Below are 13,480 nucleotides of genomic sequence, written 5' to 3'. Positions count from 1 at the left end.
CAATAATTTTTTCAAATCATCCCTAACACTAAGGGGAGTTGACCTAAGTTTGTGCACCACTGGAATTGCACCAGCTTTCAACTTAATAAGATGTTCACATTTTTCAACTATTCCAACATTTGAATTAAAAACTTCTGGAAATTGTTTTATTATATCATTAATAAAGGACTCACTAATTCCTTCCACCAGAGAAATTTCAACGTCATTCAATTGAACTGGATTCTTAGACCCAGGGACAAGTTTTAAGTTCATCTTAGTTAAATCCTGCCAACCCACAATACTTTTTCCCTTAATGGCTACATAAACTTTAGTGTAAGTTTTCCTACCCAAACATGTTATCTCAGACATGAAGAAACCAAGCATATCAATATCCTTGTCTCCGTATGCTTTTGGTACAATGTCAACTTTGCACAAAACAGTTGAAGAAGCCCATAACTTGTCAAAAATTACATCAGAAACAATTGTGACCGGTGCGCCAGAATCAGCCATCATGTCAAGCGAGTGTTTACCAATAAGTACCTGACAAGTAGGATCAGGAACACGTTCACCATCAATTAAATTTCCACATGAGTCAAACGCCAAAATTTCTTTAACCTCACTTGACATTGTTGGCAATTCTATAGTATTGATGTTTAAATGCTGCATATCGGACTCTAATGGAACAACATCAAAACCTGATAAACCATCAAACTGATCAGGTTCATGTGTTTCAATGGTTCTAAAATGCACAGTACGTTTAGCTTTGCATACACTATTAAAATGACCAAACTTATGACAGTTTGTACACTTCTTACCAAGGGCATTACATACTGGACTATTGCTAAGATGAGTTCTTGATCCGCACCTGAAACAAAATGTGTTAGTTCGAGCTTGTTGAGGTTTGCTAAACTTGTTTCTAACTGCTAAAGCATTAATTGATAAATCATTCTGTACAAAATTAACAGGCACAGTGTTTTCAGCCACAATACTTTTCGAAGAAACTATACTTCTTTCAATGCTTTTAGCCATTTCTATCACTTCAGCCAACGTAGGATCCCTGCAACTCAAAATCCTTTCTTGAATCTTTTTATGGCAACAACCATAAACAAATTGATCCCTGATGTAAATGTCTAAATCGGCTCCAAAGTTGCACTCAGCTGACATGTTCCTTAACACAGAAATGAAATTTTCTACACTTTCCTCCATATTTTGCTTTCTCTTCCTAAAATTAAAACGCTCCAAAATAACATTTGGCTGCTCCAAAAAATGTCTATTTAGTCTATGAACTGCGTCCCTGTAAACATTCCATCCATCACCCCTTCCTGGAGGTGGAACAGGAGGAGGTAAGTCATCATAGATTTCTCTTCCAGCTCTCCCCAAATGGCTGTAAAGAAGAGCCAATTTTGAGGCACACAACAATCACCCCTCACTACAACTCCTTCAACCAACGCTAACTCATCAGAAACCTGAATGATGGGACGAAGGGGAGCTTCAACGCACCTCTTCTTGGCCATCCCTTCTCCATAAAACCTGACACTTTCTGCAAAATAGGATCCATGGAGGCCACATGTAACCATTTTCCACCTGAAATGGGTCCAGAACTAGAAACAACATCATCCACCAGCACAATAACACATTCATCTCTACTTGAGTTCTCTTCCTGAATAGTTAGCCTTAACAAACAGTCCGCTCTGGTATTCTTACCACCTGGGATGTATTTCAAAACAAAATTGTACTCCTGTAACTTAGATAAAAGCCTCACTAAGCACGACAAAGCTTCTCCTGGTGCCATTACCATTTAGCAAATGAAGCAACAGCATGTGATCAGTAAACATAGTAAACCATTCACCCCACAAAAACTTTTGAACCTTTCCGCCGCCCAAAGACAGGCTGACGCTTCACCTTCAATGGTGATGTACGTGCTTCAGCTAAAGAGAGAGCACACAAATCAAAAGCAACTGTGCACTTCTTGCCATGAATCACTTGAGCTAGCACAGCACCCAACCCAACTTAACTTGCTTCAACTGTTACAACACCCTCTTTATCTGCTTGAAATGGAGCAAAAGCAGGTTCAGAAATAATTCATTTTTTAACAGATTCAAAAGCAGATTGAACGTCATAATCCCATATATACTTTACTCCTTTCTTAAGAAGATCCCTCGGCGGTTGTAGCACATAAGCGTAACCATCCACAATTCTGGAATACTACTCACTAAAACGAAGAAATGATCGGAGTGAATTCTTGTCTCTTTGAACCTGAATATCCTGCATAGCTTTGATAAGGGACAATTTAGGAGAAATACCCTTGGGAATGGAATGACCCAAGTAGACAAATTATTTTGCATTAAATTTGCATTTATCAGACCTTAATGTGATACCATAATCTCTAAATGTGCGTAACACTTCATCCAGAACCAAATCATGTTAAGTCAGTGTCTTCCCAAAGATCAGAACATCATCCTGGAAAGCCTGAACACCACTAATGCCTTCCAGAATGGTGTCCATCAGCTCATGTATTTATGGTAAGGGATTACTTTCAATAACAATAAAGTTGTGCAAACTGTGCTACTCTGCACAGAGCCTGATATTTTTGTCCTTTGTGCGAACTATCACAATTGGACAGGGGCGGCTCCTCCATGTGGGCAGAGGAGTGTAACCCCACTGCTTTCTCACAGTGCGAGAAGCAGAAGCATAAAATGGCATTACAAATACCATTTTGTTTATGCTTCTCACACTGCGATAAAAGCAGAAGGTTTTGGTTGGGGGCTGGCGGGTGGCCAGCCTGCTCTCGGGCAGGAGAGGAGTGGCTTGCCCACTGTTGTGGGCACTGACTGTTTGGTCGGCCCTCTGGGGCCTACCAAACCAGTCATGTGCACTCTGCATTTTCTCCATGTAGGCTGCATGCAGCCTACATGGAGAAAATGGCCTCCCTATAGACGCCCATTGCATCGGTGTGATTGGCTTAGGGGAGGGGAGGGAGGCTGCCTGCGGCTGCTTCCTGTTGCAGAGAAGACGATGTGAGACCGGGCCTCCAAAAGGTAAGTTAACCCCAATTTTATTTCATATTAAATTAACCCTCCCCGCGCGCCCCCCACCCCACCCTTCAACCCGCGAGTCATGCCGGCTGTGACTGCAATTGGACTAACCCATTCAGATGCCTCCGTTTCCTTAATTATACCCTCAGAGATCATCTGATCAAGCAGAGATTTAAGTTAATCTCTAATATTCGAAGGAACAGGACAAGCCTTGGGAGACACAGGTATGGAGTTTTTTTCTAAGAACAATAGATTGAACGTAATACTTCACACAACCCACAGAATTACTGAAAACTTCTGGGAACTTTTTACTCCCAAAAAATACGTAATAACATCTAGAAACAAAAGAGCGGCATGACACCACACAAGTAAAAGGTACTGTACAACAAGGGTGAGTTAAGATCGAGCAGGAGCTCGGATTCACCCACTGAGGGCCAATCGTCCTGCTGCAGTACCTTCAGCACTACCTCTCCCAGGAGGCAGTAGTAGCGCATCAGTTAGTGCATCACTTGTTACCTCCACTGGTGTAAATGATGCACCAACTAATGGTTTGGTTAGGCCTTTGTAGGACCTCCTTATAAGGATTCAGTTTTCGTGAAAACGCCTGGGTGGGAGGGATCTTTTATGCCTTTTATTTTCTGGGTTTTAGTGCTTCCTGCAAGAGATGATACTTGTTTACACGGCATTAAGTGCATGGAGTAGATGTAAGTCTTTTCTAGTCAACTCCCTAGCATTAGCTGAACTTGTCTTTGAGTCTGTTTCTTGCACCTTACCTTAAAGTTTTCAGTAACGGAGACCATGACTGCATTAACAAAAGCAACCTGGATGATGGTGTGGGTGTGCTGTACCTTTTAAGATCTTACAGCTCAATAGAACTTACAGAGACAAGGTGTAGAGTCTTTTCAGACTGGGTACCTGCCAATTATTATGCCACACACAGAGGTTTGTATTACACATCTTTGTTCGTCTACGAGTAACTGTGAACTCAACATTCTAACCCTGCATTCACTTAACTAAGCTCTAACGCTTACGTTACAGTCCTAGAGAGTCTATCAGGTGCCAAATGGATTCCGCCATTGCTAACTTACACGCCACCACATATCACTTCTGGTAAATATAAAAAATTGCAATATTTTACTAATATTTACACAATAAGAGCTCTTCAACGAGCCTTTGTGGCACTCTGATTAGTCATCATGATCGGGTCTTAAGAAACTGGGAATTGGCCGTAGATTTGTCTATGATCTGCTTTGGCGATGCGGGAGCAGCAGCAGTCAGGGAATCTTCAGTTGTCCTTTCAGAACCAGCCTCTATGTTGACATTAGTATCCGACGAGCCACATGTTGGAAATGCGAGGAATCTTGCGTAATTGCCTTCCCAGGATGTTGGCCAGTCACCATGTGTCCTTTGGTGGACACGATGGGGAATGACTCAGCATCAAGCATCAGACTTTCGTTTTCTCGACTGATGAACAAGCACTCGATCTCCTCTATTGAAAACAATGTATTTTGCATGTCATCACTTGTCTGCATAGGCCATCATTTTCCTTTTATGAACCATGCCTTTTGTAGGGGTTTCTTCCTCAGAATTTGCTTTTCTGTTGTCCCATTGAGGTAACTTAGTTGTCATTGCTCTCCCGAACATCAAGGTTGCCAGGCTTTCCCCTGTGGTCAAGTAAAGGGTCGAATGGTAAGCTTGCATGGTAGAATTCGACACAGGTTTAAGCTTGAGCTTTTCTTACATACACATGAAACTTTCACAAGGCCTTTGGCCTGTGGCCATGGAGGTTGGCTTTGCTGATGCTTCACATTTAGATGATTGAGAAAGTCTCTGAATTCCTGACTGTTGAAAGGTGGGCAATTGTCAGATTTTAAATCACATGAACACCCCATGTTGCATTCCATCTAATCTCTCGATGATTCTTTTGTGAGTGACAGACAAGAGATCTTCTATCAAAGTAAAATGGGAATATTCATCAACAATCACCATCAGGTGATGTCCATTGTCAAGAGGACAGAAGAAGCCAACGGCCATTCTTTCCCATGCATACTTTAGTATCTCTGACATGTTCAAGGTGTGTTGAGTCGTTTTTGTTTATAGGCAGTTGCATGGGTGACAGACCTTCAACTCTCTCTCAACTCCCTCAGCCAGATGAGGAACCAGAGTTGATCTTGAAGAGCTTGTTTTGTGGCAACTATTCCATGAGGCTCTTAATGGGCCACTTCCATTAGCTGTTGTTGAAAGCTTTCCGGAATGACAATTCTTGAACATCTCTGGATAAGGCTTTTTTTTAGTACCAGGCAGTTAATCTTTGCCATTTTTAAACTTCTGGTAGTCACTGTCACTGGCCAGAGGTCAAGTATAATGGGTATAAGACTGATGTGTGATAATATCCATTAACTTTAAAATGTCACTATCTTGAGTCATGACATTGACTATTTGTCCTAACAACATGGTAGCTGATCTATTTGATTTCACAGTGAAATTTATGTAGGCTTCCTCCATGTTGGAAGGGGTATCATGACCTTGTATTGGCACTCTTGAGAAGTAGTTGCAGGGTTTTGGTCTTTCACTGGACGGTGCACAATTGTGTAATTGTATTCTTGTAGTCATAGGCCCCCTACGTTCAATGTGAAGAGGCATCTTGGCCTCTGGATTGCCAAAGATGGTCAATAATGCTTGATGAACTGTTACAAGCGTAAATGGCTTTTCATATAAGAATACATGGGAATGTTCACAAGTCCACGTCACTGCTAAACTCTCTTTCTCAGGTTGTGAATAAGCACGTTCTATTTGGGACTAAATTCTGCTTGGATGGGCCTCAATATGCCTTGAAGCATTTGGGTGTCCGCTGTGCTGTGCAAGGATTGCGCCTAACCCGACTGGGTTAGCGTCAACAACAAGGTCTGTATCAATCTTTGGATCAAAGTATGCCATTTCCCCATCAGAAAAGATATAGGCAAAGAATTTGAGTTTGTTCCTATGGAATTCACATTTCTTAGCATTCAAAGTTAATCCTGCACCAGCAAGTAAACAACACACTTTCTTGAGAGCTTTATCATGCTCATTCCATGTAGCTCTGTAGCACTATAATTGAAAGCATTCATGACAGGCTGTATGGTAAGTTGAATGACATCTTAAAAAAGCTCTGTGGCTGATGACATACCAAAACGTAGTCTTTTGTATCGGAACAGACCAGTATGTGTAGAAAAGATTTAAATGTACCTGCAATTCTCTTTGAGTTCCAACTGATGATATCCTTTATTTAAATCAAGGTGAGAGAAGACCTGCGCACCCTTCAATTGGGTTATCATATCAGCAATGTGCGGACCTGGATGTCGTTCTCATTCAGTTGCCTTGTTCGCTTAGCGCATATTAACACAGATGCGTACAGCTCAATCACTGTCCTTTTTGGTACTACCACTAAGAGAGAAACCATGGCATTGGACCAGTAGAACGCTCAATGATATAATTTTTGATTAATGATTCAAGTTCCTTTTTAGCAGCTTATTGTACATGAAATGTAATTTGTCTGTGTCTTTGAGCAACATGACAGACGTCCTCATTTATATGCAATTCTACTTTCATAGTCTAAGTTCTCTTAACCCATAAAACAACAAAGGAAACGGACTGACTATTTCGTGGTGAGCATTCATGTTGTAGTTCACGGATATCAGTTCCATATCAGCAGCTGTGTGGAAACTGAGTAAACAGGCACTTGACGATGTACCTTGAAGCACATGAATGAGTGCGTATACTTTTGGTTTTTCGTCACTACAAATAAACCTTGACTTTTTAATGGAGTCAATGTAGCCCATGTATACATTTTAGTTTTCGAGGGCGTAAGTCAGGGGCAATGGAGACAGTTCATTGTATTTTTCTTCTGGCATAATGTGTATCCACCCAACACTATCAATAATGAAAGGTATTGAACAACCGTTTACTTTCAGTGTAATCTTCGGACAATGTATAAATGGCTTTGGTGCATTTTCATGTCATTTTTTCTTTGACTGGTGTTTTTCTTTACATGTGGCTACTCCGACATGCGCACATTTTCTGAGGTAAACATCAACATTGCATAACCAGCTTATTCGCTTTCACTTAATAGTGATACTGACAAACTTTTCGATGATGAGTTAGATGATGATTGACTTTGTTTGATGTCTATTTGTCTCAACTAGTGTTGTCCCCTGGCTTCCATGTCAGCAGCTTGTCGATTGGCAACTTCCTCACCTCTAGCAGCCACGAGAACTCACTCCAGACTAAGAGTTTCTCTCAGCATTCGTCGTCTGGATGAATCTGACAGGCATCCATCAATAACTCTGAGACATATTGCGTCCTTCTCAATAAATCCATTGAACTTACAGTGTTTGATAAGCGTATCCAATCCTCAACAAATTTGTTGAAGGTTTCACCAACTTTCTGCTGGCCTTGACTGAAAATGTACCTTACGCATCTACATTCAGCATTAGATTGAACTTGAGATTCAAGGCATCTGTGATCTGACAGTATGTAACTTCGTCAGCTTGCTGCAATTTTTAATGACTTGATTTACACCTTCATCAGCAAGATATTTAAGGTATTTTAGAATCTTCTTGTTTTACTCCTTCTTCTAGTGCATCAATGAAATCATCAAATGTCTTTATCCAAGCAGTTCATCTGTCACCAATATTCTACTTTTTGGCGGTTTCGAATGGTGGTCGTGGCTTCAGGAAGGCAATGGCTTTGTAACCATTCATGGAATTTGCTGACACTGAGAGTGGAGTTCTCTCTGATACTGTTTGTTGTTTGTTAGGTTCTGCTACACACATGCCATCTCTAAGTCCTCGTGATGTGCTGGCTTCTGGATCATTCTGGACAGATTGTGAACTTGTGGCCTCTTTCTTGGTAGCCTTTGGAGAATCAGACTGTCACTATACCAACCGCCTCTCATGGAATTTCAGTCGGTCCAACAGAATTCACCAGCCTTGTATGTACACCCCCTATGCTTCTTCTTGGGTTGCAATGTCTGATGCAGATGTTGGATGGTTCTGGTAAGCAGATGACCATTTGTAGAATCTGAATCGCTTTGCTTTGGGACACCTCTTTGCACAAGCTTACACCTGGTTTATCTGCGTCTATCTGCTTCTAACCACAACGTTTTCTTGCATCTGGCTGCAACCACTCGTTGCACGTTCTATGCCTAGTTGATCTCTGCCTCGCAGCACTTCTGAGTGTAGCGAAATCTTGCTATTTGCTGCTCTTTCAAAACCTAGTTATAGCCATCTTAGGCGCGATCACTCCAAATGATGTATAGCTCTATATTGCGTAGTAATGCAGTACCTCTTTACAGCATTACCAAAAGGTTCCTGGCAAGCGATGTGTAGACTTTTTTGCAAAGCTCTCATACTCTTCCAATACTTCACACTAACTGGAGTTGCCCTTTGACTCCACATATGCCAAGCGTTGATTCTGTACTTCGTCTGAGGCACACATGGCATGCGCGAGCACAGTGCTGGTTTCTTTATGGGGGGTCCGGGTGCGTGCCGGGTCATGACCTGGGTAAAGAAGTTTTACAAAAAGGAGGGGGAGCCTCTGTTCCGAGCCTGTTTGTTGATTGGCAGGTGCTGGGCCTCCTTGGGGTTAAGTGTCCATGTCGGGTTGGACAGGTGCCGTGCTCCGACCAGCCCGACATGCGCACTTGAACCTTGCCAGGCTCTGCAATGTTGGAACCCCGGGGATTGCTGCAGCAGCCCCCCAACGCTCACCCAAACCTCACGCTGCTCGAGTTGCGGGGGTGGGACCGTGCCTGAGGGAGGTGAGCTTCACACCCAGAGGCAGCACCTCACAAAGAGTGTTCTACCCTGTGACGCCGGGCGAATGTTCTTCGCTGAGACAACGTGAGTCAGTACGGACAATGCCTCCATATTTTTATACTCATGAAGGTACTGTTTTTTTTTGTTCCATAAATTCGCATTTCCATACAAAATGCCTGTGACTTTCTGGGAGTTATTCCCCAGTGCGTCCCAAAGTTGAACATCCTTCTCTGTGAGATAACTATGGTTTCTACAGTGTCCATCACAGAAGGGATGCGTGCAGAAATGGCGCTGGGCTTATCATTGTACACAATCTGTCCCACCCAATGCTATTTTTACCAATGCCAAACATTTCCAATGTTCCTCATTACAACGCTTTGGGCGTCTGTAAGACCGGAAGAGACTGACTTCTGTGGCCCTCTGAAAATAACATGCTCTCAGGGATGCAAGAGTGAGTAAAACGTGGTCTGTAAATAGGGACCACATGTCTGTACCCGCTGAGGGGGCAGGGTCAGCTGTAGATAGCCGCAACTGTCCCCATGTGGGGCAGAAGGATGGGGCCAGGACATTAACAGGTGGACCACCAGACCCATCCCAGCTTCCCCCCCACCCTGCAATGCTACTAGAGCTGGCGAATAGGCCACGTTATATCGAATGCGTTTACAACGCATGCCATTACAACGCGGTCATTACAACGATGGCGTTGTTACATTGCATACCATTACAATGCAAGTCATTACAATGACTTGCTGTAGGGGTCGCAGGATTTTGGAATAGTATAATTTACTATTCCAACACAGTATGGAAGGTGTTGGATTTTAAATCCAACACCTTCTGCCCCCTACAGCAAGTCGTTGTAACCACTTGCATTGTAATGGTATGCGATGTAACAACGCGGTTGTTGTAATGACCCCGTTGTAATGGCATGCGTTGTATCGCATGCATGGTAAACGATGTTTACCAGAGCTGGCATCAGCAGGGCACCCTGGATTTATGCTCCCTGGACGTATAGAGAGGGCCCCAAGCCCACTCAGGTCATGAAATCCGGCGATGAATTCCTGGAAAAGTTTATTACTCTTTTTGGGATTATAAAAAGTTTTACTTATGGCAAACAGCATCCCGTCTCGCATGAGAGGACGGGAAAGCAAGTCCTCTGGAGAACATACGTGGCATTTACAATGCTCAGCATTTATCTGTGATTGACAAAGAAATGTGTATTTGGAAGTATTAAACCACACAGATCCCTTGGAGGCAGCTTTGGTGCGTGGAAGAGACTTTACCGACCAGAGGGGGCAGCTTTAGGTTCCCGGGGGTGGGGGGGCTCCGGGGGCCAGACAGACATGTGGGCATACACGTGGACAGACAGGCATAAAGATTGACAGAGGCACATAGACATAAACAGAGAGACAGAAAGATATATAGATGCACAGACAGACAGGTGAAGATACAGAGAGATAGAGGAGCATACACGCAGCAGACAGACAGAAGAATAGAAGCACATACAGGTAAACAGAGAGGCAGAAGGATAAATAGATGGGCAGACAGAGAGGCGAAAATACCAGCGGACAGAGAGATAGGGTGGCATACACACAGACAGACAGGAAAATAGATAGACAGGTGCATATACACGCAGACAGACACGTAGATATGCAGACAGATAAACATGTAGAGAGACAAGAAGGAAGGAAGGAAGGAAGAAAGGATAGATAGATGGATAGATAGATAGATAGATAGATAGATAGATAGATAGATAGATAGATAGATAGATAGATAGATAGATAGATAGATAGATAGATAGATAGATAGATAGATAGATAGATAGATAGACGTACTTACATGCAGAGCAGGCCCGGCTCCAGGATTTTTTTCTTGGGTGGGCCAAGGGTGCATTTGGGTGGGCCACTGTGGGCCCAATTTGTTGCTTCTTGTGGTACCCTACAAGCCCTAGATTACATCATATCTACTTGCAAATAGTTACCATAATACAACAGATCGATTCTGTGTGTATACAGAGCATGTGGAGACTTATTTGAAAGTAAGATCAATGTCTAGACCTAAGTGCAAATCCTCAAATTCCCTCAGGCCTTGCTTCAAAACAAGTACTTCCAGGCCCGATTATCCACTTTTCTACCATCTCTCTCCTGTGCACCGTATCTCACAGCTGACTTTGGGCCCCAGCCCTATTTCAGCCACAATCCAGCTCCACTTTCATTATTCCCATAAAAAACATTAGTAAATTCACAATCAAACTTAAAACATTGATTATAGCAGTAAATATAATTAACATATACTTTAATATGCTCCACATTTGCCCTAATGACCTGAATGCGAATTAAATAAAAACAGAAAGGCCATGACAGGGCCGGTTAGTGCGAAAGTCTTTTTTGGCGCCCCACAAAGACCTCTTTCTTCTCGAATTCCATCACTGCCACCCTCCCACAGTGCCCTTCATCTCTCCATAGCCACTCTCTCACATGCATTTCATTTGTTGTATAGCGCTACTCATATCAGTGTAGGTTGTCACAGTACTTTACACCATGCACACATTACAAAGAGACAATGAATCATACAAGTATGCAAATCAGTCTATAGGGAATGCCATATAATCCAATGAGGAATACAAGGTGTAGGATTCAAACGTCATTCATACTGGTGGGAGGTATATTTTAAGAGGGTTTGCGCTGGGGAAGCACAAACTCAGGATTTAAAGCACACCCCAGTGGTGGGGGTTGGCTTTACTAATAAAAATGTATATCGGCCCAAAAGCTTTTTAGCAACATTAAAATAAGGAAATACTGGGTAAGTTCTAACTATATATTAACACAAAAAAGTGAAGTTCTAACTATACCAATCATGTTTGTAGGCAGGTCTTTGATGACAGTTCATAGGTCACTGTCCTATGTTAGGATTGTAACTTTTGGACTGCAAGTAACACAAGAATCTCTGTGACAAAGGCAGTAACCCACTGAGCTATCCACATAAAATACAGATAATCTGCATGTCAAAACTACCAACAGGCAAAGGATTGCTCTCCAGCAGGATCATTAATCGCCAGTTAAGTTGACATTTTTATTGTTGTCTTACATCCATGGCCGTGCTAATGATAAAAACTTTTTAAATGAAGCATACACAAAGTATGTGCCTTGCTGCGCCTGTGCAGATTTAAAAAATAAAAACAAACAGTATCACTTCCTCTTACCTACTCCCTTAGTCAAACTTTGTGTCATAGCCTGATCTGATATGCAGCTGCAGGGGTCAGGAGAGGAAAATAGGAAAACAACCCTGTTTCTGTAGTACTGAACAGAAAAGAAAATATGCACACAGCAGGACGCTAGTCAAAAGTTACTCAGTGCCAAATAAAGAATTTGTCCCCTTCACATGCCCCTATTGTTCCTGCACGACACAGCCCACCTTTCTAAAAGGAGTTGGGTGATTGGGGTTGGCTGTGAGAAAGAGCCCAGACCCAATCACGCAACTCCCAGAACAGGATGGAAAACAACATTAGGAGTCACGTCTTAAATTAAAGATGCGAGTTTGTATTGGCCTTTGCGCCATCACTGCGAGGGCCAAGGCTCATGTTTGGGTGGGCCTGGCCCCCCTGCTGAACCGGGCCTGATGCAGAGAGACAGACAGACAGATGCTTACCCGCTGAGTCAGGCAGATGTGCAACCCCATAGGCATACGTGCAAGAAGAATGAAAACACAAATAAAATATACAAAATATCGAAATATTAATATTGCACCCTCTATCACCCCTGCTCTCGGTTACACGATTGTTTCTCTTACCCTGTGTAAAAGGAACTTTTCTGCCTCTTGTCCCCCCGCCCCGTCCCCCCTTGGAGGACACCAGCCCCACCCACCTGTGTGCGCTCGTCACAGAGACCAGGTTGGACGCCTATATGTGGGTGTGCGCAGGGAGGCAAAATGCAGAAAAGGTCAAAGGAACGTGTTTTTTGGTGAATGACCTGTTAGGCAATCCTATAAATCCTGCCCTAAATTCACAGACCACCCTACGAGTAATCGACGTTACACATTTGCCCCTTTTGGGCTCTCTAAAATACGATTGACATGGGCTGTGTAACATAAAATACAGCTTGCCCCGCCCCCCGGAAGACAAGGACCACAGGGGTGGGGTGCGAGGACGGAAGGACCCGATGACCCGTACCTCGGGGGAGGAGGCTGAGCAGAGCCGGGGGGCGGAGCATGGAGCCAGCGGCCGTCCCGCTGCTGCGGTGCGGAGAATGAAGCTGGTGGAGACCCCGGAGGTTGTGAAGTGAGCTGTGTGGCACCTTACGAGCGATCACAACCCCACTGCCGTCCAAAATGGCTCTGGAAGCTCGCCTTCTCTATATCGAGTTTTCACCACAGTTGATTACCTCATCTTCCTGCTTCACATTCCATACTGCTTCCTGTTTCTGCAACTCGGTCCCCACCAACAACCCTGTGCACAAAATGTGCCTAAGGCAGTGGTGTAACAGAGCCCCCCACAGCCCTCGAGCTTCAGAGGGGCCCTCAGCAAAGTACTCTGGCCAGAGAGCTCATGATTGAGTCCGGAGGGGGACCCTCCCGTGCCTAGCAGGGGGGGAGGGGGCTCAAGTTTCGTTCCTCCAGTGGTGTAAGGTTAATTATGTTTAGGGGTTTATCTTTGGGAATTAAAGCAGACACGCCAGC

General features: G+C 43.5%; 1 protein-coding gene across 3 annotated transcripts in view; it reads right to left on the bottom strand.

The window, feature by feature from the left end:
• LOC147684806 (actin, cytoplasmic 3-like) overlaps positions 1–13,173 on the bottom strand; it is a 68,912-nt gene extending 55,739 nt beyond the window's left edge. Inside the window, exon 1 of one of the 3 annotated variants that reach the window (XM_086940670.1) lies at positions 12,975–13,173. Coding sequence is in view for 1 of the 3 variants with exons in the window: in XM_086940669.1 (XP_086796795.1) it covers positions 12,455–12,490 (36 nt within the window). In the remaining 2 variants the exon portion in view is untranslated. Of the gene's footprint in view, positions 1–12,454; positions 12,639–12,974 lie in introns of those variants that run through there. The other 2 variants (XM_086940671.1, XM_086940669.1) reach the window with 2 other exon arrangements.
• Between the last annotated feature and the right edge of the window lie 307 nt (positions 13,174–13,480).

The sequence above is a fragment of the Lissotriton vulgaris genome, chromosome 10, assembly GCF_964263255.1.
Source record: "Lissotriton vulgaris chromosome 10, aLisVul1.2, whole genome shotgun sequence".
NCBI lineage: Eukaryota > Metazoa > Chordata > Amphibia > Caudata > Salamandridae > Lissotriton > Lissotriton vulgaris.
The sequence above is the reverse complement of the archived record's forward strand: the minus strand, read 5'-3'. Positions and strand labels throughout refer to the sequence as shown.